At 48.5% G+C, this 23,845-nt stretch overlaps 7 protein-coding genes and 2 long non-coding RNA genes across 12 annotated transcripts; 6 read left to right on the top strand and 3 right to left on the bottom strand.

Moving 5' to 3' along the window:
• Window positions 1-645: 645 nt before the first annotated feature.
• Window positions 646-1,836, bottom strand: LOC6598174 (sepiapterin reductase). The gene has a single exon (XM_002023312.2). The coding sequence runs from the start codon at window positions 1,630-1,632 to the stop codon at window positions 823-825; it is 810 nt and encodes a 269-aa protein (XP_002023348.1). The 5' UTR covers window positions 1,633-1,836; the 3' UTR covers window positions 646-822.
• A 1,058-nt stretch (window positions 1,837-2,894) lies between these two features.
• Window positions 2,895-5,070, top strand: LOC6598175. Of its 2 annotated transcripts, XM_002023313.2 has the most exons (4): window positions 2,895-3,336; window positions 3,540-3,728; window positions 4,276-4,361; window positions 4,434-5,070. In XM_002023313.2, exons 1-4 carry the CDS (start codon window positions 3,280-3,282, stop codon window positions 5,008-5,010), a joined length of 909 nt encoding a protein of 302 aa, XP_002023349.1. In that variant the 5' UTR covers window positions 2,895-3,279; the 3' UTR covers window positions 5,011-5,070. The 2 variants fall into 2 exon arrangements, with proteins under 2 accessions (XP_002023349.1, XP_026846251.1); XM_026990450.1 differs by lacking the exons at window positions 2,895-3,336; window positions 3,540-3,728 and adding an exon at window positions 3,755-4,180.
• Window positions 5,071-5,152: 82 nt separating this feature from the next.
• Window positions 5,153-6,169, bottom strand: LOC113566136. Its single transcript, XR_003408957.1, has 3 exons — window positions 6,155-6,169; window positions 5,619-5,931; window positions 5,153-5,553 (listed from the first exon to the last, which is right to left on the bottom strand). It is a non-coding gene; the product is annotated as an uncharacterized LOC113566136 (long non-coding RNA).
• Window positions 6,170-7,197: 1,028 nt separating this feature from the next.
• Window positions 7,198-9,371, top strand: LOC6598176. 2 transcript variants are annotated; one of them, XM_026990443.1, is made up of 3 exons: window positions 7,202-7,599; window positions 7,656-7,716; window positions 9,049-9,371. In XM_026990443.1, the coding sequence occupies exons 1-3, from the start codon at window positions 7,278-7,280 to the stop codon at window positions 9,071-9,073; spliced, it is 408 nt and encodes a 135-aa protein (XP_026846244.1). In that variant the 5' UTR covers window positions 7,202-7,277; the 3' UTR covers window positions 9,074-9,371. The 2 variants fall into 2 exon arrangements, with proteins under 2 accessions (XP_026846243.1, XP_026846244.1); XM_026990442.1 differs by lacking the exon at window positions 9,049-9,371 and having other exon boundaries at window positions 7,198-7,599; window positions 7,656-8,993.
• Window positions 9,372-11,155: 1,784 nt separating this feature from the next.
• LOC6598177 (putative uncharacterized protein DDB_G0271606) lies at window positions 11,156-12,408 on the top strand. The gene is made up of 2 exons (XM_026990492.1): window positions 11,156-11,217; window positions 11,280-12,408. The coding sequence occupies exons 1-2, from the start codon at window positions 11,188-11,190 to the stop codon at window positions 12,300-12,302; spliced, it is 1,053 nt and encodes a 350-aa protein (XP_026846293.1). The 5' UTR covers window positions 11,156-11,187; the 3' UTR covers window positions 12,303-12,408.
• Window positions 12,409-13,271: 863 nt separating this feature from the next.
• On the top strand, window positions 13,272-14,364 carry LOC6598178 (chorion protein S36). Its single transcript, XM_002023316.2, has 2 exons — window positions 13,272-13,340; window positions 13,429-14,364. Exons 1-2 carry the CDS (start codon window positions 13,293-13,295, stop codon window positions 14,236-14,238), a joined length of 858 nt encoding a protein of 285 aa, XP_002023352.1. The 5' UTR covers window positions 13,272-13,292; the 3' UTR covers window positions 14,239-14,364.
• A 1,662-nt stretch (window positions 14,365-16,026) lies between these two features.
• Window positions 16,027-17,326, top strand: LOC6598179 (chorion protein S38). The gene is made up of 2 exons (XM_026990428.1): window positions 16,027-16,137; window positions 16,225-17,326. The coding sequence occupies exons 1-2, from the start codon at window positions 16,093-16,095 to the stop codon at window positions 17,152-17,154; spliced, it is 975 nt and encodes a 324-aa protein (XP_026846229.1). The 5' UTR covers window positions 16,027-16,092; the 3' UTR covers window positions 17,155-17,326.
• A 623-nt stretch (window positions 17,327-17,949) lies between these two features.
• On the top strand, window positions 17,950-19,098 carry LOC113566163. The gene is made up of 4 exons (XR_003408966.1): window positions 17,950-18,669; window positions 18,744-18,809; window positions 18,876-18,963; window positions 19,035-19,098. It is a non-coding gene; the product is annotated as an uncharacterized LOC113566163 (long non-coding RNA).
• A 41-nt stretch (window positions 19,099-19,139) lies between these two features.
• On the bottom strand, window positions 19,140-23,486 carry LOC6598181 (protein ovarian tumor locus). 2 transcript variants are annotated; one of them, XM_002023319.2, is made up of 9 exons: window positions 23,180-23,486; window positions 22,605-22,849; window positions 22,437-22,534; window positions 22,210-22,364; window positions 21,782-22,150; window positions 21,569-21,705; window positions 21,282-21,413; window positions 19,926-21,176; window positions 19,140-19,859 (listed from the first exon to the last, which is right to left on the bottom strand). In XM_002023319.2, the coding sequence occupies exons 2-9, from the start codon at window positions 22,839-22,841 to the stop codon at window positions 19,668-19,670; spliced, it is 2,571 nt and encodes an 856-aa protein (XP_002023355.1). In that variant the 5' UTR covers window positions 22,842-22,849; window positions 23,180-23,486; the 3' UTR covers window positions 19,140-19,667. The 2 variants fall into 2 exon arrangements, with proteins under 2 accessions (XP_002023355.1, XP_026846331.1); XM_026990530.1 differs by lacking the exon at window positions 21,282-21,413 and having other exon boundaries at window positions 22,605-22,851; window positions 23,180-23,485.
• Window positions 23,487-23,845: the final 359 nt, after the last annotated feature.

Raw genomic sequence — 23,845 nt, 5'->3', positions numbered from 1 at the left:
CCGAGATTGAGCTGCCAATATATTGGCAATGATTTGTATAGACAAACATAAGACATAGAACTCTTGCGAAAAAGTATTCCGAATTTTCAGATCCCATCCCATCCCACAAGACGCGAGTCCCATATGATTCGGTTCTTATCAGATTGATGGAGGACCCGGCAACAGTCTACTACTCTCGTGACTGCCCTAGTGCCCCCTCTCTATATATAATTTTGTTCGCTTATCGGTGATTCCGACTGGTACTGTCTGGAAGTGGATTTTAAATAACTGACGATAGGCATAAATATAAATATGTACATATTTAATCCTATATGTAGCAATAAGCGCTGATTCATCTACGGAACAGGCGGTTCTTTCCTGGGGATCTTCATTCTGTGGGAACTGAAATATACATATAATATAGCTAATCTTTTACGGAGTTTTCCCCCGAATACTGACTTACGGACCCACTTTATGAATGCTATAGCGACTCTGTATAGATCTACTAAAGTTCGTTGAACTTCTTTGAGTTTCTTCCTATTACAATCCTCTCTGCAGTTCATACGGATCATGATTATCTCTTACATATCGATGTCTTCAACCATTCCTGCAAAGAGCACAGATTTCCCACCGATTTCTTTCCCGGAAAGCCAAATAAAAATCGTGTTTGTTTTGTTTTTCAGTTTCCTTTTCGTGTGCCTCGCTCTTCTCCACCTCCAGTACCGGGGTCAGCAGCCAAAGTTTATTCATTTCCCAAACAATTAAATCAAAAACAGCTTCCAAGTCGTTGACCATGGTTAGAACCGAGTCCAGCAGGAACACAGCCCACCGCCAGGTTTCTACTCATAAAACGAATGTGTCGTAGTAGTCGACATCGTGGCCGGAAACAAAGGAGATCTTCTCTAGAATATTGATCAGCTTAAGGGTGGCCTGCAGCGGCTGGGCGCGTGGCATTTGCAGCATCTGGGACGACGTTACCAGAGATTCGGGGTTAATCATATTGCCGTTGACATCGTACTGGGTCTGATGGGAGTCAAGCAAGCCAGGGGCATAGCTAAGCACATGGACATTGTGACGTGCCTCCTCGGAAGCCATGGCACGGAAGTACATGTCCCTGGCACGCTTGCAGGAGCAGAGTAGACCGCTGTGGATCAACGGACGCACAAGCAGCGACGAGGTCACGTTGATTGCCAGCTTCTCCACGTCAGTCAGTTGTTTGCAGTGAAGCCAGCGCTGATTCAGGGCCACCGGGGCATACAACTGCTGCTGGACGTAGGCGGCCCAATCCTGCGACAACTGTGGCTCCATCAGCACTTCGGTGGCGGCCACTCCCTCGTTGTGCACGATAATGGAACGCTCGAAGACGGTAGACGGTTCCGCTTGCTTCAAGGCCTGCTCCATCAGCTCTACTCCATTCGAATGGTGCTCATCCAGCTTGCCCGTCCTCAGCTGGACTATATCCGGCTTCAGCAGCTCCCTGAGAAGCTGCTCCAAAGAAGCAAGTTTCTCCTGATCATCGTCCAGGATAAGGGCAACAGATCCGGGTGCCAAGCGACTGCATAGCTGCAGAGCCAGTGTCTGACCCAAAGGATTCGAGCTGCCACTCAGCACCAGAAAGGTGCGCTTATTTAAATCCATTCTTTTTGCTGCCATTTTAAGCTGGATGAGGACTGGATGAGCAGGATTTCCCGGACTTCGTGTGGAAGAAGAGCACCGACTTTTTTACTGGCGATTACTTGCGGCTGTACAACTGTACTGAACGGAAAGCAATTCTCGGCTCTAACAACTGGACTCTGTTCGGGCAAGATAAGCTTCGCATTCAGTGAATTACTTGGGTATATACTCGTTTAAATATATACTTGAAGATCTGTGTAAATGGAAAACCCGGGTCTCTTCTAGCGGTGATTCGCGTTGCTCTGAGCTCGTGAGTACGTCAGCTCAGCGCTTATATACGAAAACATCTGATAAGACAGACAGACAGACGATCTTCTGTGTCCGGGCTCCAGCCACGGCGTGTTGCCGAGCCATTAACCTGTAATTGCCCAATAACCAGCAGAGTTTTGACCTTTGGCATCCTTCTTTGCATGAATTCAATTGCTGATCGCTTGCCTACTGGCGACTTCGTCTCAACTCGGTCGGAAGACCGTACAAGCATCTGATCTGATCTAGAAAGAGATAAACCTGAGTGGGAGATGAACTCTTCTTTCAGAATAATTACTTACCGCACATATATACGTCACATATGCACGCGCCGTTACTTACGTTATCGCTTTCAGTCATCGAACTTCGATTGCATAATAGAAAAATATAATGATTTAATCAATTGCTAAAACACGGGTATTCGGTCATAATTACTTGTTACATCAGTTAATGCACATGCACAATGATACCGCCAAAGACGTGTTTAGTCGGATGTGTCATGTAATGGATTTTAATGGAAGAATGTGCACAAGATTACTTCGATATGCACACGCCCACACCCACACACTCACTCAATGTTATCGATGAAAAGGAACTGCGACTGCAATCTCCCATCGATAGGCGTATTTTTGTGTATTGTTGTTTTGATTAGAGCCGAGCCCGAAAACAACAAAATCCAGAAATTAGGTTAACGGCCTGATTCCGCTTCTTTGGCGTCTCGTCTGCTCCCGGGGGTCAATCCGCGAGATGACGCTGACCCAATTTGTGGATTGGGAACACGCAGCTACAGCCTAATCGCAATACAATTCCTATAACATTTCGACTTTGTCGCAACTTCATTGTTAATTTTGTCGCCGACGACGGGGTGGCGGGGCGATATGAAATTCTATGGAATTCAACAGATTTGTCTCTTTATGGTAGTTTTGTTTTTATCAATATCAGGTTGGGCGCTGCCCAATTCCGGAGAGCACGTACCTACTGGCTTCGAGCAGCGGCGGTGGCGGTGGCGGTCGCGTCGCTGCAGCATCAGCAGACAGCGCCGCCCGCACCTGAACCTGAACCTGACCCTGGTGTGGGCCAGTCAAGTTCAATCGAGAAAGCGCTGAGCTGGATGCTGCCGAGTGTGATGCTGCACTGAACCTTAACCATGAATGGCCAAGATTTCTTTTAGCCCGAATCGAGAGAAACACGGCAACAACAACAAAAACTAATGTTCTGAGAGCAACTGCAATGACGAGACCCCAAGCAGCGCTTCACAGTCTTCTGGGGTATATAAAACGTGTGGACCACTCCATTAGCAGTTCAAACTTTTAACGAGCACCGAGCGGCACGCGACCGATAAGAAAACCAAACCAAAGCCAAGCCCCAAAGCAGACCAGAATGCAAGCCTGTAAACTGTTTCTCTCATTGCTGCTGGCGATGCACTGCACTCAAGCGGTAAGCATATCGAAGGAAAGAGCGAGCAAGAGCATCTCATTTGAACGGGACCGGCAATAATTGTGCGTGTGAAAGTGCGACGACTAATGTGACGGATTGAAGAAAGCTCTTTTGACGTTAGCGAACACTGTTTACAAATTTCGCGTGTGTTTACTTAATGAAAGATAAATGTGTTTAATTAAAAATTTCTATTGGTTTTACAGCTGCTGGCTGCCTGTGTGTGCTCGGAAAAGGGTTCCGACTATTGCCAAAGCTGCCAAGGACCGACAATTGTGCGTCCGAAGCCCCGCTACTATGAGCCCAGCGATGTGAACCTCTCGCCGATCGGTGACAATTGCTGGTGCAGCAAGCAGCTGATCGAACCCGCCCAACTGCCCAAGACCTGCGGAAAAGTACGTGATCTCTTTCAATATGTGCATGCCTTCAACAATCTCTTGGGTCGCCGTATGCTCGAGGGTGCACTCGAGGCCAAAACACTGGCGGCTCGCCGTCTGGCCGAGCGTCTGCAACGTCTGGAGCATATCGATTGCTACAAGAGGCGTCCATCCGGCTACCAGTATCAAATCTAACCAACATGACTAACCACTCATAATAGCTTAAGTCCTAGAATTAGCCCTAGCACAATAGATCCGGGACCAGTAACTAATTTTAATCAATGCGCGCATCCATCATCATCGAGAACATCATCATCCTCAGCTGCAGTATATAGTATTTCCGCGTCGAGCTCTTTATCAGAGAGCCGCCAGTGAGTCGTGGGTTGCAATACTAGCCAGAGCCTCAACTATGCCTTGTCACCGTAAACTTCACCATCATTATGCTCTTCGCCCGTCATCATTATCGCTCCGTACGTGCTTCTAAGCATCAACAATCTGAAAATGATAGAAACCAAATTCGATACCTTATAACGATACCCCGAAACTCTCGATCATTTACACACAGACGACACCATGCAAGCCCACCTGCGGATGCCAGCAGAGCGACGATAGCTACAGCAGTGGCTCCAGCTCCAGTTCCAGCTATGGCAAGTAAGTGGATCCATCCCCATTACCATTACGATACCGTCAGTTCCATGTGCTAACCACCTGTAACTTTCACAGCATTGCCTATGCGGCCGAGAAGGCGGAAGATAACAGTCCGGCCGCAGATCCCATCAGTGTGAGCCTGGCCGCCCAGGCCGGCAAGGCCATCAATGTGCCCGAGGCTAAGCTGGCCTTTGGCTTTGCACAGAAGCCTGTGGATGGTGTTCAAAAGGTACAGTTCTCCAATGTGCCCGAGGAGAATCTCTTCAAGCTGAAGAGCGAGGTCATCACTCTGAAGAAGCCCAACTATGTTGCCAAACAGGAGGAGGAAGAGGAGTACATCGAGGAGGAGGAACAACAGCAGTCCGATGATGAGCCGGCCCCCCAGTTGACCTACAAGCAGCTGGGCTACATAACCGAGCAATTTAAGAACCCCAAATTCAAGAAAATATCCAGTTCCCGCTCGAGCTATGGCTCTAGCAGCTATGGCTCCAGCAGCTACGGCTCCAGCAGCTACGCCTCCAAGAGCGCCTCCAGCGATGGCTACGGCAAGGTGGCCGGCAAGGTTTCCGTTGATTGTGGATTCAAGCCGGGACGCATAACCTCCTACCGCAATGCGAATCGCCAGGAGCCAGATGCTGGTAGCTGCTATTAGGCATATCCTGCTCATCCTTCCGATTGTAAATATCTACTATTTATGCTAAGGAATGAATGGATGGATGTTTGTCTGTCTGGCTTAGAGTTTAAATATATTGACTTCTCACTATTTATGCAAAAAACAAACACAAACGTGGCTATACATTAATCTACATTTATTTCATTCAAGTTCTCTCACTGCCAGGCATTCATATGCTAGATTTAAGCAGCCACTGGTTCGTTAGGTCAGAACCTATGTATCTCTCTTCTGATGTCTTCAGAGTTGTGGCTTGTTGACAGGCTCTTCCTTATCGATTGTCGTAGTCCTTGCTGGAGCCCTTTGGTTTCATCGCCCGAGGGGTGGCGAGAGATGAGAGTCTGCCATCTGGACTGACTTTTTGGCGGGCTTCGTCCTCTAAGTACTAGTCTCAATACTGGAAATTATCTCCGACGAACGATCCGATTTCAATGGAGAAAAATTGCACTTTCTTAGCAGATTGTTTGCCTTTGTGGGAAGGCCAACGATGATGGGCCGGCCCCCACCAGTTGAGAATCTTTAAAACTAAAGAGAATTTGTTTCTTTTGAAGCTTTTTTTATACTAGGATTTAATTTAGAATTCGACTTACCTCCGGACATTTCGAACCGACTGAAAAAACTGGCATCCGACCTCCTTGTTTACTTCCACAAACGTAGGCGTACCACACGCACACAGCTTCATGGCCTTAAGCAGTGATCTTAATCTCCATTGAGGATCGTTCTTCGGAGGATATTTCCAGCAGTGAGGTTAGTGCTTCGGACGACGAGGCACACAAAAAGCCAAACCCAGTGAAGACAGCTCCAGCAGAGACTCTTCTAGCCAAGAAGGGAGACGCGTCTAACGAGGATATCTACATATATCCATGGGAAATATCCCAAAAAACCGTCTAGACGAGCCAAGCCCTGTACAAATAAAGAGAATTTGTTTTTATTGAACGAAATCAGATTGACAAGAAATTCTAAAAATATGACACCAAAAGAATACTAAGAATTTTCATAGGTCAATTAATTTCTGCACGTTAATGCTTGACGTTAGCTTTCCATTAACACTTTAAACAAACACTTTTAAAAACTTAAAAAAAAGGTGTTTGCACTTCTGTAATTTAAAATATTGAATTTTATTTACTTCCGTATTGCTCCGACTTCTCGAATGAACTGAATAAACTGTAAATTCCTGATGATTCCTTCCAATAGGCTGTGCATGAATTGACTCATCTTTCTTGCGTGCTTGCGATACAGTTACTTGGCTGCATCTTATCATTTTCCTATTGCATTACTGAGAGAGTGAGAGAGAATGCGATCGGAGAGTGGAGTGGATCGTGAGGTAGAGGGCGGTCAGAGCTAATTTGGTGTTGTTGAGCGTGAGTGAGATGCATGCTGTTGATTAGCCACAACAAGCAATTGATTGAAAGCATTTAGCAGGGCAGAGCAGCAGAGACAGGGTGAAAACAGAGCAAACGCAGAGCAGAGGGGAATCGAAGTAAATTCAGTCAGCGTTAGCCGAGGCGCAGAACCACACGAGGAACTTCCCCTGCAGGTGGCAGGCAGAGAGAGCCACCGATGGCGGAAGCCGAACGAAAACGAATGCAGTCAGGGCAAGCGAGAGAGCAGAGCAGAGGTAATGCCATAAGAAAATACACACAATTGAAACGTTGCGATCCCAAAGCAGAGGTAGAGGCAGAGGCAGAGGCAGAGGGCATAAGCATAAGGAAGCATCTTCACTGCAGCATCTCCTTCCCCCCCTTCCCAGCACTGTATTTGTGTGGCATGGCATCCTTGGAATGTGTGGCAGCATCAACGCGCGCCACAAGTCAAATGAGAAAATTAATTTGGCACAACATTTGGATTTAGCCAATTTAAACGCTGAAAGACACTGAAAAAACCAGCGAAAGCTGGGAACATGTCTTTTGATGGAAAACATGACCCAATGCGAAAGCAAATGCAAATTTTGAAATTTGAAAAGGTCAGCGAAACCCAAAAACAACCACAACACAGAGGGGAGAGCATATAGAGAAAACCTTGCCGAAGTTCAAGTTCAACGAGCTGCTCGTTGGGGCACACAGTGCCCCAACCTCAAGCCCCAGCGACGTGGTCAGTGGCCGGCGGCTGCGTGAGACATTGCATCGGTGGATGCAACGGTTCCATATAAAGAATGCGACAATTGAAGCTGCGGCTAGTAGTAGCCCCAACGGCAGACACGAAAGCACACATCGATCCGGATTCCGCACACAGATCCAAACGCACGAATTATGCGCCAATTGATAACCCTTCTGGGCCTGGTTGTGGTACTAGGCCTGGTCCAGTCGGCTCCTGTGGAGGTCGTCTACACGGGCGAGGGCTGTGCCTGTCCCACCCAGCTGGGCTATCAGCTGAATGTGCCCAATCCGCCCAAGCCCAAGAAGTATGGGGCCAGCGATTATGGCTATCGTGTGGAAAAACCCGTCCAGACCAAGGCGAAGATCAGCTATAGCTTCGATTTCACCGTCGAACAGCCCAGGACACCGCCACCGCCCAAGTATCCCGAATCCAAGCTGTATGCCAAAGTCGATCGGGTGACGGTCAACAAAGGAGGTGAGTGGGAGATCAACCCATACCCTGCCATTGTTAACCATGATTACCCTTTGCAGATTGTGCCGCCAAGCATACATCCAGCTGCAGTTGCTCGAGCTGCTCCAGCCCCAAACCAAGGTATGTAGCCCCAGGCCCAGGCCCAGGCCCAGACCCAGGCCCAAGGTCCCCCAATGCCATACGTCGTCGTCGTGACCTGCGCACGCCCGGCTCATTGATCCGCAGGCGTCTAATGCGCCAGCAACAGCTCCAAGAGCGACCCCCACGCTACGTGAAGCTCTATCACAAGGATTTGGCCGCCCAGCAGCAGCAGCAGCAGCAGAAGCTGAAACTCTTTGGCCTGATGCCAGCAGAGTCGCATGAACCATCCCCAAAGACGAAGCGCAAGACCAAGAAGTCACCGGCTGGCTGGTTGGGATTGGGTAGGCGGCTGGCCAAGCGTGATATCAAAGGAGAATTCGATCTGCTGGAGCGGGAACGTGCCCAGATTGACTTGACGGCCCCCGAGATCATACAGTTCATGCCGGAGACGCTGAATCCAAATTTCCAGCCGGGCCAGTGTCATATGGGCTGTGGCGCCATTACAGCAGTCGGGCCTCCTCCTCCTCAGCCTCTCCCTCCAGCCACCGAAGAGGCTGGCAAAGAGTTCGATCCGACGGAAGATCAAACAGAGCTGCCAGTGACGACAGAACAGCAGAATACCATACCCGCCAAGCGAGCCGCTTTGGGCTACTATCCACTGCAGATCCCATCGCCATTGGGTCTGCCACTGGACGACTACAAGTATGTGGATGATTCGCAGCTTCGCAGTCTGCTGTCGACGACCTCCGTGCCCGATCCGCTGGAGCAGGGCTCCACGCCGCTGCAGTTTGCCGGCGACTTGGAGTCGGTGACGCGGCGCGGCTATACATCTGCTCTGCTGGGCAGCGGCGGTGGCTATCCCGTACAGCATGTGTCCGACTCTCAGCTGGACAGACTCATCTCAGAGATTGTCTACCCGCATCCGCACTATCTGGAGTCGAGCACGCACTATCCCGAGCCCCACCAGAAGAGGCAAACAACGGACTTCCTCAAGAAGCTCATTGACGGCCGCCTCGGCGGCTGGGGCTTCGACTCGGCCACTGAGCCGGACCATACCCTCCATGCCGACTACTCCACGACGCCCGCCAAGACCTATGGCTACAACAGTCATGTCCAGAACGGCTACAGTATCGACACCTACAATGTGCCACCCATTTCCGAGTACCTGCGAGCCTGGTTCTAGCCCCCCAGAGTCCCAACGTGATCTTTAGCTTACATCTAATTTACATAGTTCCATAAGAAGAAAACCCCACCACCACCACCACCCCCCACCAAGCAAACAAAAATGAATATACATATGTAATAAATTGAAAATGATGTTGGCGTTTCTTTTTCATTCACTTTCCCCTTTGTTTTTTCTTCTCTTTGCAGCTGCAACCACGATGAGGGCTACTGAAAAGACACCCAAAACCGAAAGCCCAAACCCAAACCCAAACTCAACGCGAACCGCACCCAATCAATATGCTGAGGTCGGCCAAATGGGGTCTCCGAATGTAGGCCAGTGGAGCACCATTCTGGGGAGTCTTGCATATAAATGTAACTAGATTTCTGACCACCTACCCTATCCCTTTCCTCTCCCTCTCTCCACCTCCACCTCCATCTCTCTCGCACTCTGTCCTCCACACTCCACAATTTCTGTCTACGTTTTGCCTTGTCTTTCTGCAGCTCTCCACGTTTTTTTTTTTTGCTCCAATTCAGAGTTTAATAAAATATTTGCTTTTGATTAAAATGCTTGGATACGCTTGATTTGATTTTTGGGGCGCTGGGGTTCGGTTCCACAGGTTGCGTACGCGAAATGCATTCCCCTAAAAGTATGCCCGTAAAAACTATAGAATCATAGAAAATGATTGTCGAATCTGGCTTGGATCGGATCATTATTATAGCCAGAAGAAACAGCGCCTTCCACGCGCTTCCTCTTACTCATTCTCACTCTCGCTCTTGCTCTCTCTCACCCACCCTCTTCCTCGTGCAGTGTGCGTCCTCTGGCGTCCCTACTGACTGAGTATCGGATATTAATGTAGAGCCGCGGTCCTTGCCGTTCCGTTGCTCCTACTGGACCTCCCAGCAGAAAGCAGAAGGAGTGCCTCCGTCAGAATGGGTCAGAAAGAGGAAACACCTTGGACTACTACTTTCTGCCCAGGTAATGGAGATGGGTGGCAAATGGCGCCAAGGGCAATCAGCGGCAGGTTAGAACTCCTCTTTTTCCCCACACAGCAAAGAGGTCCGACTGCGATCCCCAAGCACAACGAATAAGGCGTAGGCATCAATAAAGAATAAAAGAGAGACTGTACCAGACCGTGAGTTTTAAGACTGGGAAAAGTATTGTACAGTATTTGTAAAAGCGAAGCATTTCCTCTTTGGGCAACTGTTCCGCTATAGTCTGTTTATGCTTTCTAAGGGGAAATCTTGGAAAGCTTAGAACCCGAACGAGGCTTGAAGATGTCCAGTGTTTGCCCTCTCAATTCCGAAGGACTTTCTTTGTTTAGTTTTTGCCCATCGCCAAAGTATATTTCCTGCCAAATGGTTGCTCCAAAATTTTAACGTTTAAATTTTAAGGATGGATTTCTATGGTACATATGTATGTTATATGCTATACCTTTTTGCTATATTTTCAAGCCGATTCTGAGGTAAAAGTATAATCTTACAATGGTATATATTTCATACATTTTGTGGTACATAATTGATCAATTTTTTCCTTTGCACATAAACAGGTCTTTATCGTGATAAAATGTGATATCAAAATTCAATGTTATCAAAGATTCGGCATTCAATTTAATGAATTAGTGAACATGCTCGTATAAGCTCAATTATTCCAAAAATGAATATTTATCACGATCTGTTAATGGCTGCATGCCATGGCTGCGGTTCCATAAAGTTGTTGATCATTCAAGCCAGTAAAATTCTTTTGGATTGAGCCAAAATCTCTACATATAGAGAGAGAGAGAGAGATACGAGATAAAAAGAACACTGAACAGCATTGAAGAAATCCATTGGGAAGACAGACAGACAGACAGTCTTGTGGGATATACCAATTATTTGTATTCCTTTGCCACTGCCAGACGATAAGAATTGCTCCATTCTGAGGTAAGAGTCGGAGAGAGAGAGAGAGAGAGAGAGAGAGAGAGAGAGCTGGTTAAATCATTCAGTAAAAACAATTTCCAATGGCCCTGGGAGTGAGTGCTTTTCACTGTCTCGTACGATCTCTGCCTGGCTACGGCTACGGCTACGGCTTTGGGACTGACGCATCAAGATCATGATGATACACATCTGAGTATCTGACCATAGATCACGTCCCGGCACGTTTTTCTTCCGTTTTTTTTCTTCTGTTTCGGACTTGGCGCGTAACCTGAGCATTCACGGCAGTGGCAGAGTGGCAGAGTGGCAGTGGCGTTGTTTTTTGGTGGCTATTTAAATGGAATCCATTGACTGCCCCGGGTTCAGTCAAATGCGAGCTCCATCGAAATGGAATCGAAAGTCCACTGCAGTTGGCCACTGCTGCTCTTGCTGCTGATGCTGGCTCTGGGCCGAGTCCGGCCAGAGGTAAGTCTTCGAGATTCCCCCCAAAGCCAAGAACCGAACTAAGCGTCCATCATATTCCGTAGAATATCAACGATACCACGGCCAGTGAGGATATCGATGACGACGAGGCCACTAGTCCCAGTCCGTCCATACCAGAGACCACCGATCGTCTGATCACTGGAGATCTTCGGAAGGCGGCGCGCGTGGAGCAGCTGTCGCCGCCGGGCAGCGGCTCTGCGTCCAAGCAGGAGTACGATGTGATTGATGTGCTGTCCGCCACCAATGCGGTGGTGGGCAAGGCCAAGAGCGGCCAGACCACGCGCATCTTTACCACCGGAGACGTGGATGACACATTCTGGATGAAGCATCTGGGGGATGACTTCAAGCATGCCATTCACCTGCAGGTGGGCGGCACCAATGAAGAGTACAATCGTCTGGTCAATCAGACACAGAATGGCATTCACGAGGAGGTGCACCATGAGTATCTGCCGGGGGCAGAGCGACCAGACTCCATGCAACAGCAGCAGCAGCAGCCCAGAGCTCGCTATACGCCACGGAGCTCCCCCAGGCAGCAGCAGCAGCAGCAGGGTCTTGAGGGAGAGGCCTTGGCCATGAAGCAGCGATACCTGATCCATCGGCAGCAGCAGCAGCAGCAGCAACAGCAGAGATATGGTTACACACAGCAGCATGCCCAGCAATACACACCACGAGCACACACACAGATACACCAATACCCACAACCACACACACACCAACACCAACACCAACAGCAGCCACACACACACAGATACCAAAGACCATATCCACCGAAGGCCCAGCAGCAGCAGCAGCAGCAGCAACAACAAGTGCGATACATCAACCACCGGCCACCCATCCGTACCATCATCAACTCCAGCGAGGATCAGCTGCATGCGGCCCAATCAAGTCCGGGAGCCCAGCACGCAGCAGCTGCGGCCATTCAAGCGGGAGGTGGCATCGGACGGTCCCCCGACGAAGATGAGGCGGACACCTTTGGCAGCCAGCTGCCGTTCAAGTCGCCCTTCAACGACTACGGCAGTCGACCCACCCGCGATCTCACCTATCTCCTGTACAGGCGGGGACTCTAGGACTAGTTTAGACTTAAGGCCTGGCCTCCAATTGGGTTCTATAAATGAGGCACAGCCAATTACATTACAGAAACATTTAAGGGGAAGTACAAAATAAAATGAGGAAAACCACAGCTATGATGTTGTTTGTGCGAGGATTAAGGGGACTCCTGGTTGGGGCCAACAATCCAAGTGGTTGGAAGATGCCCAAAATCACTTTAGATAAAGAAAATGAAACACTACGATGCCTCCATTGGAAACCACTGAACGGAAGTTAGTGAAGGTCTCAAAGAGAAGAGGAAGATCCGGAAGATCTTTTGATAATGAACGGGCATTAAGATAGAGATCATGGCACCTTATTTAATTCTTTAGCAGTTTAACGAAGACCTTTGTGCTTCTGTGTAAAGTTCTCTCAAGTCTTTTCATCTACAGACTGGTGTCTTTAGTTCGATGGAGACTTTATTCCCAAACAGCAGATGATCGAAATCGCACTAAAATATTAACCTTTATCTTCAATCTTCTATCAGCCAGAAGTTGCTGAAGTTTAAAGAAAACCCTAAGAAATCCACAACTAAATATTTCCTTGAGAAAGAGAAACACTCATCTTGGTCTACGTAACCCCCAAAGAGATCAAGCCACTCCACTCAAGCCACTTTGGTTCGTCAAAGATTGAGCGAGAGATCGGGCAACCATGGGTTTGACTCACAAGAGGTATGGGTATGCCACAAAGAAGCCATCCGTCCAATGGCACAGAGAGATGAGATTGCGACGAGAGACAGAGAGATCTGATCTGATCTGAGCGGAGCGGAGCAGTTCGGTGGTTAGGAGGTTGGCTGATGGCTGAGGGCTTTCTGAGGTGGCCGAGACACAAAGGTGAACCGAAATCGGAAATGGGAAATCGTTGGTAAAGATCACGTAGCCGACCATGGCGGGGGGCGATTATAGGCGCTATAAAGAGCTAGCCCGGTGGCCAGACACCGAGCAGTAGACAACACACACGTAACCCGCAACATGCAACTCGGACTCTGGTTTGGCATTCTCGCCATCGCTGCGGCACCGGTAAGACAGCCCCAGCCTAAGACCCAGACAACCCCCGCCGCCCATTCCCTAAGCTAACCCAAGCCCATCTCTTTGTGTCTTTGTCCAGCTGGTAAGCGCTAATTATGGTCAAGGTGGAGGTGGTGGTCCCGGCCATGGACCCATTCAGTACCTGCCCAGTGGCCCGTCTGGGGGCCTCGAGGAGTACGTGAACGTGGCGACGGGCGGCTCGCAGCCAGCGGCCAGCCAGATCGCAGCGCAGGCCGAGATCCAGCCCACGCAAGAGGAGGCCCGTCGTCTGGGTCGTGTCCAGGCCCAGCTGCAGGCTCTGAACGCCAATCCCACCTACCAGAAGCTGAAGAACTCCGAGGACATTGCCGAGTCGCTGGCCGAGACGAATCTCGCTAGCAACATCCGCCAGGGCAAGATCAATGTCGTCTCGCCCCAGTTTGTGGATCAGCATCTGTTCCGTTCCCTGCTAGTGCCGTCGGGCCACAACAACCACCAGGTGATCGCCACCCAGCCCCTGCCACCCATCATTGTCCACCAGCCGGGCGCACCACCAGCGCATGTGAACAGCGGACCCCCCACCGTGGTCCGTGGCAATCCCGTGATCTACAAGATCAAGCCTTCGGTCATCTACCAGCAGGAGGTGATCAACAAGGTCCCCACCCCCCTCAGCCTCAACCCCGTCTACGTGAAGGTCTACAAGCCGGGCAAGAAGATCGAGGCGCCACTGGCACCCGTTGTTGCCCCCGTCTATGGACAGCCGCAGTCGTACGGTAGCCAGCCGCAGTCGTACGGTGGCTCTGGGGCCGCCTCCGCTGCCGGTTCTGCCTCCTCCGCCGATGGCTATGCCGCCGGCAACGAGGCACCCCTCTACAACAACCCCTCCCCCTATGGCCAGGCCAACTACTAAGCCAGCTTAGAGTTTCCTTCTCCTGGCCAAGGAGTGCTCCTCGTCTTCTGCACGCGGAGCAGCTGTTTAATTTAACAAATTTGTTTTTTTTTTGCCCCTTGCTGAATGCAAATAAAAAATGGAAAATATGCTTAAAATATATAATTATTGACTAACTGGGGAAAGGAAGGGGAATCCATCCAATTGCGATCCATTTGGAAGTTGGAATCATTCATTTGTCGATACATTCGACGGCATACTACTCATGAATGTTGGCTTAAACATTCGATACAGCACTGATTTTATATATCCCAAATAAAAGAATCTACTTTTAAGGATTATATAGTAGTACAATTCAGTTTCAGGGTCCTTAAAGTAATTTATAGAGGCTAGATAGGCTTCAAATGAATATTTGCAGCTTAAACATACAAATTAAAGCTACAGGGAAGGGCGGCGGCCTTAGCTACTACAGCTTCTCACTCCAGATTTACATATTTTCGTTATCTTTTGCACTACACCTCTAGACACATAGACATTCTTGGCATATCTTTAACAATCTGCAATGAAATCAGCTTCAACTGGTAACATTTTTCTTCTCGATAAAGTCAAATTCAATCACATATGAACCATATACACTTGTAGAGCTATTGTCTGCCGATACACACAATTGCAGAGTGCACAATACTTATGGAAATATAATACATGTGTTCATATATGAAGTTGAACGAAGGAATGGATTGAATTACTATTATTCGATTACAAATATTACTACTTTTAAGAGGTTGAAATACAATAAACATTTGATGGTCAGACACAGTAAATTGTAAGCATACGAATTCGATTTGCTTTAGAGTACGTTCTTTGATATCTTTACAAAGTTTTTTAGAGTACTATGAAACAATTATAGATATATAATAACATTTATCAGTATCTTCAATGGTTCAGAATTGTAAAACCGTTTTGGTGTTGTTTTGTCTGCTGTTCCCTGTTGCCCTTTAATGTTGTTAACTTAGTCTATTATTAGCAGTTAGTTCTAACAATTTGCAGCCGAAAGCCACAGCTTTCCTCTATCCTATAGTCCGTGGACTGTGGGCTACAGATCCCAAAACACGTGGCATTATCTTTCCATAGAAATCTCCAAGAAATCCTCTCGGAGAAGCTGTTCCCCTGAGACGCTCTGCAATTGTATTTTTCATCTCTTGAGGAAGAAATTATACACATTTAGTTCCATGCGATTGTTGGGCTCTGAAAGAAAGCATTCCATACAAAACAGGCACCAAAAATACAAATCAATTCAATCGAAAGGTAACCAAGAGTATGATTTATACCAAAGCCTCAATCCTTAATTCAATCCAGGGATGGGAATCTTTCTTTCCGCCATTCGCTAGTCCCGCACTCAGATTTCATGGGTGGCCAATGCGGAAGCAGCGCTGGCTGGCCGGGCAATCGCAATCTCTCCGCAGACGTTCGGACCTCGATATGCAGCTCTGAGAGATTCAAAAGTGTCGATTGTTGGTGCTGTTTGTTTTTGGTTTCTACGTAAGAAGCCGTGATATGGGTGCGATGCGCGATGTGCGATGCGTGCGATCTATCAGCATTTGGCCATGTTTCGTTCGCATCGCGTGGGCCAAAACCCCGGCAGCAACAACAACCAGAAGAACCATAACAAGAACATGACGAAGTTTTTGAGCGGAACAAGCTTGGGGGGCCGCCAGCTCTCGAACCGGGATTGGTGCCGGCCAAATGTCACGTACTGTCCAGCCAGAGCATATTTAAAGAAATCTCCGAGTGAGGCAGGGCAGCAGAAGACATCAGACAATCCAATTGGGAGCACCATCATCGGAGCGCCAACTGGGAACTGCAACTGGAGAAAAGATGACAAGACAGAGCTACATTTGGGCTCTGGCCGCCTGCCTCATCGTACGTACCACAAGAGATGCTCCTCCACACAGATGTGGATCGTCTACATGATCTACAATCGTCTCCGTTTCGCTCTTCTTTTTGCAGGCATGCGCCAGTGCCAATGGCTATGGTGCGCAACAGGGCTACGGCGGTCCCGGGGCCGGGGGCGGTCCAGGTGGCAATGATGGAGGCGCCGATGCATCGGCCGGAGCATCTGCTGGCGGTGCCGGCAGCAGTGGCGGCGAGTACACCATTAGCAATGGCGGATCTGGAGCTGGTGAGGGTGCCGACGCCTCGGGCGTGGCCCAGGCCGGACAGAGCGGCTATGCCTCCTCTGGACAGAGCAGCTATGGCTCCGACCAGAACATCCCCTACAAGCCGGTGAACACCAAGGGCAACACCCTGACCTCTTCCATCACGTATCCCCAGAACAAGGGCGAGATTCTGATCCATCGTCCCGCGCCCATCATTGTGAAGCGTCCGCCCACCAAGGTGCTGGTGAATCATCCTCCATTGGTGGTGAAGCCCGCACCCGTGGTGCTCCACAAGCCCCCAGCAATCGTGCTCCGCAAGGTCTACGTTAAGCACCACCCACGTCGCGTCAAGGTCGAGCCCGTGTTCGTCAATGTGGTCAAGCCCCCAGCAGAGAAGTACTTCGTGAATGAGAATAAACAGGGCTACGGACAGGGCTCCCACGGCGGTTCCCAGGGCTCCCACCACGGACACGGCCACGGAGGTCACGGTGCTCACGGTCACGGTGCCGGCTCGCACGGTTCCGGACACGGCGGCAGCCACCAGCACGGTCCCGGCCAAGCTCTGCCCGCCTATGCCTCCGGTGCCGACAGCGCCGCTGCCAGTGCCGGATACCAGCTGCTCCAGGGTGGCAATCAGGGTCTCTCCGCCCTGGCCAGCATCGCTGGCGATCGCGAGGGTCACTACGGTGGCGGTCACGATCACGGTCACGGTCACAGCCATCAGCACTACGGTGGTGCCGGCCCTGCCGGACCCGGAGCCTACTCGGCTCCCTCCTATTAGGTTGGGACGCTGCGTGTCGGCCTTTCAGTGGCTGGCTCTGGCGTTTAGTTACTATGTTTTTACACAGCCTGAACGTCCACACACCCCACACACACACAAGCAACCAATGCACAATGGAAGGCGTGGCACTCAGGTTTCTTTGCAAACAAATAAAAAAATTTGAAAAAATTAACAATGATTTATTATTTGGATGAAGGCGGACGGCGGAAGAGCTGAACAGCGGAAGAGCGGCGGCACAAAAATTTTCAGTATATAGAAAGTAGATATTTTTTGCTATCGTTTTACTCAAAGCTGGGCAAGAATAGCAATATGATACCAAAAATACAATGCAGAAAAAAGAAGCGCTCTTGTTTTGAATATGTAAGCCATATAATACAGATTTTAGCTTAGTTTATTTTAGCTGATTTGTTATATTTTCAAACTGGGCAGTTCTTTTTGGTAATCGATATCGCATGCACTTGTCGAACCAGGTCTGCATATGCGATAATTGCAGTAGATATTTTTTGCTATCGTTTTACTCAAAGCTGGGCAAGAATAGCAATATGCTACCAAAAATACAATGCAGAAAAAGAAGCCCTCTTATTTTGAATATATAAGCCATATAATACAGATTTTAGTTTAGTTTTTTTTGAGCTGATTTCTTATATTCTCAAACTGGGCAGCTCTTATTGGTAATCGATATCGATGAAAGTAATCGATGGATGTTCGCTTGAATTGTATCCGAATAAAAAAGGTAAACAAAGTCGCTTTTGATCAGAACCTGTCTCCTATTGGCCCATAGCATATCTATCAGAATTAAATAGGTGGTCAAAAGCTGTCGACAAACTAATGTATGGGCTTGGTCGTAAAGTGCAGTCTAAATTTCCATTGTAGGGACCGTACAACTCTCGTCCTTGCCAGTGCGTGTGCGTGATCCAGGCAATGTCACGTACGCCCACCGCTTACTATTGCTAATATTCACCCTTAACATCCGCTCGCCCAGTCGGTAACAATGCAAGATAACTGCCACAATTAACAGTCTAGTAAGTAGGTCATCAGGTGACGCGCCGCCCTTTTGGCCAGTTTGAAAAATCAGCATAAAAATGCGACACTTTCGCAAAGCGATTTCAGTCTGTAAGCAGAATTAAATTGAGTGCATTCAACAACAACACAACAGAAAACGAAACGAAACGAAACCAAAAGTAAATGCGAAATAGTACAAAAATCTGTTACAAGTTCGAATAAACCCGCAGCAAAGATACTCCGAAAATGAGGCGCACTCTTTGGCACATGCTCACGGCCCAGCTCCTGCTCCTGGTACTCTGTTCGCTGCTCTCTCTCTGCTCCGGCGGCAATATGCATCCTTTGAAAGTGGGCAAAAACTATGTGTCGCTGCACAACCAGCCCAAGGACTTTCGCTCTTTAGTGATGGATATTACCAAGTTTGTTCTCACTATTGTGGGCAGAACGCGTTGAGCCACTTTTTTTTGTTTATTGTTAATTTTTTTTGAGCACGTATTCCTTATTTATAGAAAGGTATGTCCCTGTGTGCAGCCGCTCCTATGATAAATGAATAATCCAATGATTTTAATCATAATCCAAACAAATAGCAAAAGCTTTTGCCTCCATCTAATTTGTCCAAAGATCGGACTAGTACCATATCTATTACTAAGCTGGTAGGTCGCGCATGATCCAAAAATATACAATTCCCAGATATTTCAGTTCTTTATCTCTATTCAAAGGCGTCGAGATTTGCATTCCAATCTGAGTCCTGCCCCCCCGCCCCCAATTCAGTTCGGAGTTCCAAAAATCTCCATTAGAGACCGACAGGTGTGTAGTACATCAAATCGTATCTCCAAAATCAGACAATTATTCTTATTTAATTCATTTTCCGCTTATAGAAAGGCCAGCGACCAGCGACCAGCAGATCAGTGCAGAGACCGACAACCATTGCCAAAGCAACGCAAAGCCTGGCCTCGAACTGAATTTACAATAAAAATTCTTAATTCTTGGTACAAAAATTACTGTATTTAGCTGATGAAAATAATTTGAATATATGTATTTTTCGAGCAGGTTAACTTTTTGTAGAGTAAATGTTGGTTAAATATGGTCTTTTAATTTGTTCTTTTGTGGCAAACGTTCTTGTTCTGTTGTTCTGTTTAGAGCTAATAAAATCGCATACAAGTGAATTTGATTACAGATTTAAAATGAACTGGAAACAGGGTTAAATATTGCAATCGACATATGTATGTGAAATGTGAGCCTGGGATGTGATTTGAGTTAGTAAGGGAATAGATTATCGTCCTCTCGTCGCTGGGTAATCGGGATGGGTCTGGCGGAATATCTTGTGATTCTCTTCTTTACGGATTTTAAAAAGTCTACAAATTTAAAAGTGCGTTAATTTATATGAAAAAAAATGTCAAATGCGAGGCTCTGATGGAATGTTATGGCCTAAAGATACGTTGATGCCCGTGGTTCGGTGGTGGGTGTCCTTTGGGTGATCCTTTTCTCATGCCCTTCCTTCCTTCCCCGCTTTACTGATGACGGGTTGCAGCATAGGCATCTGCAGGCTGATTTTTGCCTGGGGAAGGCTTCGTGGCCGCCTGCTGCTGTTTCTTGGGCTGCAGCGGGCTGCCATCGTTGGGAAAGTTGTTCATCACCTCAAAGACTGGTGGAGCGGCGGTCGAGGACATCATTGGCGGCGACAAGGGCCAGGCATACCGATTCTACGAAATCAACACAAATATCGTTACAATACTCAATGAAAATGGAAATTGAAAGGCAGATCTTACCTGTCCTCCAGCAGCACCCCTGGCCAGGGGGGATGGCGGAAGTGCTGTTTGAAAGAATAGTGGCGGACCTGCCGGGGTCACCAGGTGGGTCGGCGAGAGGGGCAGCGGCCCCACCGGCGACGAGGTCAAGAAACTGAACGACCGGCCATTGGTGCTGGGCGATGGCGTTGGCGTGGGCAAGAGAGATACAGCATGTGCCAGCGTATCGTTTAGGTCTTTCAGCTGCTCTGGACGATTGCCGCGCGACTTGGTCGATCCCGCGCTACGATTAGACGGAAATGTATTGCCGTTTTCCTGCTCACCAGCATCGGGTGTGGGCGGTGGGGTTGTGGCCAAATGCAGCTTGCCCATTGGATCCTCCACTCCGGCAACCGCATTCAACTCCGGTTCGGTCCCGAAGGTCGACATGCGTAGATGCATATCCACGCCCATGTTGTAAAAGTATCGCAATGTCTCCATATCCGGCGGCATATCCCCGCCATTCGAAATAAACGAGCGACGTGTTTGTCCCTCAAACGAGAGCGGATGTAGCGATGGTGCTGTACGGTTTGGGTGTGGCGGCGGTGCCATCGGCATAAACGGTAGCGGCGGATGCAGGGCAATGGTCCCCTGCGGCGACGGTGCAAATCCCCCGAAGGGCATCATCACGCAATTCTTTGGCGGCGGCGGTGGCATTGAAAAGCGGAAAGCCTCCTCGGGCACTGCTATGGGAGAGCCCGACCAGGCTGTCGGTGGTGGTGGGAGGCCACTACGACCCCCGCCCGCCATCAGCGGCATGTAGGGCACAAAGTGGGTGGTACCAGCGGCGGCTACTGCTCCTACTCCTGGCGGAGCTGGCCCAGAGGATGATGGCTCTTGCGACTTAGGCGACGATGTCTGTTGCAATTTGGAGGCCCGATCATCACCCTCGCGCTTATCGCTTTTTGACATCGAAGTCTTCTTCTGCTGCTGTTGCGGCTGCTGCCCGTCCGGATCCGATTCCACCTGGATGATTTCGATCATGCTTTTGTATGCGTTTCCGCGTGGGTGCTCCGAATGTCGGGGCTCCCGTTGCTGCTGGGCATGGGGCTGGAAGTAGGTGCTCGCATCGGTCGACTTGGTTTTCCGCCACTTTTGCAACTTGTTCTTGTTAAAGAATTTGGTTATGTTCTCGCGCTGTATCTGTCCCTGCATGGTCTGCTGATGGCGATACGGCACCTCCCAGGGACGAAAATCTTCGGGTGCCACAGGATGCATCGTTTCATAGGGCACCTAAAGAGAACGACAAAGAGAGAGAGAGACTTTAGGATTTACTTATCCGTCCGGCAGTAGGGAACATTCAAAAGATTAGAAATAACATAAGGAAGGGTGGGGTACCAATATATTTTTGCCAAGCTTCTCTATGAACACAATACTCTCGTTCTTTTTGCTATTAATTTTTTGGATGTAGCCCGTGCAATCCTCCACTTCTTTCCCCAGATTAAACTCCACCAGGCACTTGGCTCCCACCTGCAAAGAGGACACGAAAAACAGGGAAAACCAGAACAAACGAAACGTTTAAGAGATAGATAAGCGACACGACATGGGTGAATGACATGGATGATGAAAGTGTAGATTGATGAAACGTGTGTGTGTGTGTGTGTTTGTGTGTCCTCCTGTTTTACCTTAAAGTTGTAATCATTGTGGTAGACATTGTAGCGTTTTGACTCCTTGCGTATGTCGTTCCACACATCAAACTCCACATTGCGATACATGTTGGGGTCCAAGGACTTGGCCACCTTGTAGGGAAACGGTGTGATTCCTGTAAGCGAAGCACAAGGCACATTACAGACCATTTTATCCTTATGGAAGCCATCTCTTAGCTAGCCATCTCTTACCATCGTCCAGCAGCTGACGGACACACGAGACATATCGATTGGGGCACATTTGCAGCATATCATTCTCAGTCGAATCCCGCCCCAACTCAGCCCCGCCCCCGCCGGATGACAACTCCTCGGTAATCGAGATGCTGCTGCTGTGAAATTTGCAGAGCTTGAAATCCTCGAGAATGCATTTCGTGAGCTCCGGCACGTCCAGCTTAAAGAGTCGGCCATCGCTACAGCGCAGCCGTAGCATGTAGCCCCTAGGATCGAATTCGACCTTGAAGAAGTCCCACTGAAAGGTGTGTGGATGGAGCATGCTCTCCACGGCGAAGTCCACGTCCGGCAGCTTGAAGAGCGACTGGTAGAGCATCTTGAAAGTGATTGCTATAAGCAGGGAGAAGATGAATAAACACACGCCCCTTCGAGTGGCGTTCTCCACTTACACTGACAAACGGCGGCCGATGTCATGTACTCTAGCTCGAATACGGAATCAAAGTGGTTCTCCTTGGTGTAAAATACGCGAAAGTTATCCACACAGTGGCGATTAAAGGTCACGCCCGCGCCCATGTTGAACGGCTCATACAGGATCACATTGCGCCTGCCCCAAATAAGAAAGATTTCATTTTGCTGCACTGCCCTGCCCGAAGGACAGAAGAACCACACCACTCACCGATATATGAGGCACATGGCCCTCAGCTCAAGCATGGTGCCATAGGTCTTGGGCTTGGCCAACTCTCTGCAATACTTGTCGAAATTTCCATTAATATACTGCAAAAGAGTCGGGGGGAGAATATTAGCCCAGAGGGGAACGAGTATGTTTCGAGGAGCATTTTCGCACCTGCTCGAAGATGCGACGCTTGCGTGTCATAAAGCGTACACATTCCTGGCGCAGCTCGTAGTGCAGGTGCTGGGTGTCGTACATCTGCTCGGCAATCACACGGAAAAGGCTGGAGGCGTCGCGGGCCGTGTGCTTGCGGTACATACCGTGACTTTCCAGATATTGGTCAAACGGATCGGGTGCCTGGCGGCTGCCCGAGGTGACTGGGCGCACCATTTCCATCAATAGTGACTCCATGGTGAGACCTCTAGAAACGCAACAATATTTGCTCTATAATTATTGCACAAAAATCCACTGGAATTTCGCAAAGAACCTTCGAAGACGAAAAATTCTCAAACGTTGCAAGCAAAATTCCAGAATTCCACAAAAGCAACGGCGCTTTGCTGCGCAATTCCAGCGTCTGTGTGCGCTAGAGAGAGATGACGATATGTAACATCGTCAATGTATACACATTTTCAACATGGCGCCAGGGCGAACAAGACAAGGCAAATGGAGATCATCAAAAAATGTTATACTTGACGCCAATTTTGATACATATGCATGCATAAAATGTACAAACTTCTTACGTAACGTACCTTAACTCCTTGCAGTAATAGCAACTAATTACAAACTGCGATACCGGTCGAAAAAAAACACACAAATAACTAATTCTAAATATAAAATGAACTAGCCGGAATAAGGATGGCTGGCACACACGTAGGGAGAGTGGGCAAAAAAATATATGTAACGAAAATGTTAAAAAAAATTACACGAAACGACTCAAATGGGTTTTTTTTTTTTTGGCTTTTCTTCTATGTTATTTCCTTGCACTTGCACTGATTTTATTATATATCTTTCGACCGCCAGCTTCAGCTTATCCGCGTCCGTACACTACAGTAGATTCAAAGAGTTGGAACGATCTGCGTAGTGTATTGGAATTTCTTTCCAGCTTTCCAGTTGTACGAATGAGCGGGTGAGAAGGAGGGCGCTCAAAAAAAGAGTTGCCGCAAGAAACGGTGAAAAGGATAGATCGATAGGCAATTTTAATCTATTATCTTAATAAATTACTGCTGGTATTATAATTTGTTGAACTAATTTGAAAAACTATCCAAGCGCGGACTATAAATCTGGATGTTTAAATGCGCGGGCTACGGAAATCCAAAGGGACGAACGAGTGCGCAAGAGGGCGCTCCACATATCCAAGCGATCCAAGCGAGTTGAAATAATACATTCTTGTGAAATGTTAATGACTTTTAAATCTG

This window comes from Drosophila persimilis, unplaced genomic scaffold (assembly GCF_003286085.1).
Source record: "Drosophila persimilis strain 14011-0111.01,24,50 unplaced genomic scaffold, DperRS2 tig00000579-arrow-pilon, whole genome shotgun sequence".
Classification (NCBI taxonomy): Eukaryota; Metazoa; Arthropoda; class Insecta; order Diptera; family Drosophilidae; genus Drosophila; species Drosophila persimilis.
The sequence above is the reverse complement of the archived record's forward strand: the minus strand, read 5'-3'. Positions and strand labels throughout refer to the sequence as shown.

Bases quoted from the DNA above. Each gene is read 5' to 3' on its own strand.
- LOC6598174 (XM_002023312.2), bottom strand. From the start codon at position 1,632: ATGGCAGCAAAAAGAATGGATTTAAATAAGCGCACCTTTCTGGTGCTG.
- LOC6598175 (XM_002023313.2), top strand. From the start codon at position 3,280: ATGCAAGCCTGTAAACTGTTTCTCTCATTGCTGCTGGCGATGCACTGC. The intron at 3,337-3,539 runs GTAAGCATATCG...TTGGTTTTACAG, and splicing joins CGATGCACTGCACTCAAGCG to CTGCTGGCTGCCTGTGTGTG. The intron at 4,362-4,433 runs GTAAGTGGATCC...TAACTTTCACAG, and splicing joins TCCAGTTCCAGCTATGGCAA to CATTGCCTATGCGGCCGAGA.
- LOC6598176 (XM_026990442.1), top strand. From the start codon at position 7,278: ATGCGCCAATTGATAACCCTTCTGGGCCTGGTTGTGGTACTAGGCCTG. The intron at 7,600-7,655 runs GTGAGTGGGAGA...TACCCTTTGCAG, and splicing joins GGTGACGGTCAACAAAGGAG to ATTGTGCCGCCAAGCATACA.
- LOC6598177 (XM_026990492.1), top strand. From the start codon at position 11,188: ATGCTGGCTCTGGGCCGAGTCCGGCCAGAG. The intron at 11,218-11,279 runs GTAAGTCTTCGA...CATATTCCGTAG, and splicing joins TGGGCCGAGTCCGGCCAGAG to AATATCAACGATACCACGGC.
- LOC6598178 (XM_002023316.2), top strand. From the start codon at position 13,293: ATGCAACTCGGACTCTGGTTTGGCATTCTCGCCATCGCTGCGGCACCG. The intron at 13,341-13,428 runs GTAAGACAGCCC...GTCTTTGTCCAG, and splicing joins TCGCCATCGCTGCGGCACCG to CTGGTAAGCGCTAATTATGG.
- LOC6598179 (XM_026990428.1), top strand. From the start codon at position 16,093: ATGACAAGACAGAGCTACATTTGGGCTCTGGCCGCCTGCCTCATC. The intron at 16,138-16,224 runs GTACGTACCACA...TTCTTTTTGCAG, and splicing joins CTCTGGCCGCCTGCCTCATC to GCATGCGCCAGTGCCAATGG.
- LOC6598181 (XM_002023319.2), bottom strand. From the start codon at position 22,841: ATGGAGTCACTATTGATGGAAATGGTGCGCCCAGTCACCTCGGGCAGC. The intron at 22,535-22,604 runs GTGCGAAAATGC...ACTCTTTTGCAG, and splicing joins AGCGTCGCATCTTCGAGCAG to TATATTAATGGAAATTTCGA. The intron at 21,177-21,281 runs GTACCCCACCCT...CGTTCTCTTTAG, and splicing joins AGCTTGGCAAAAATATATTG to GTGCCCTATGAAACGATGCA.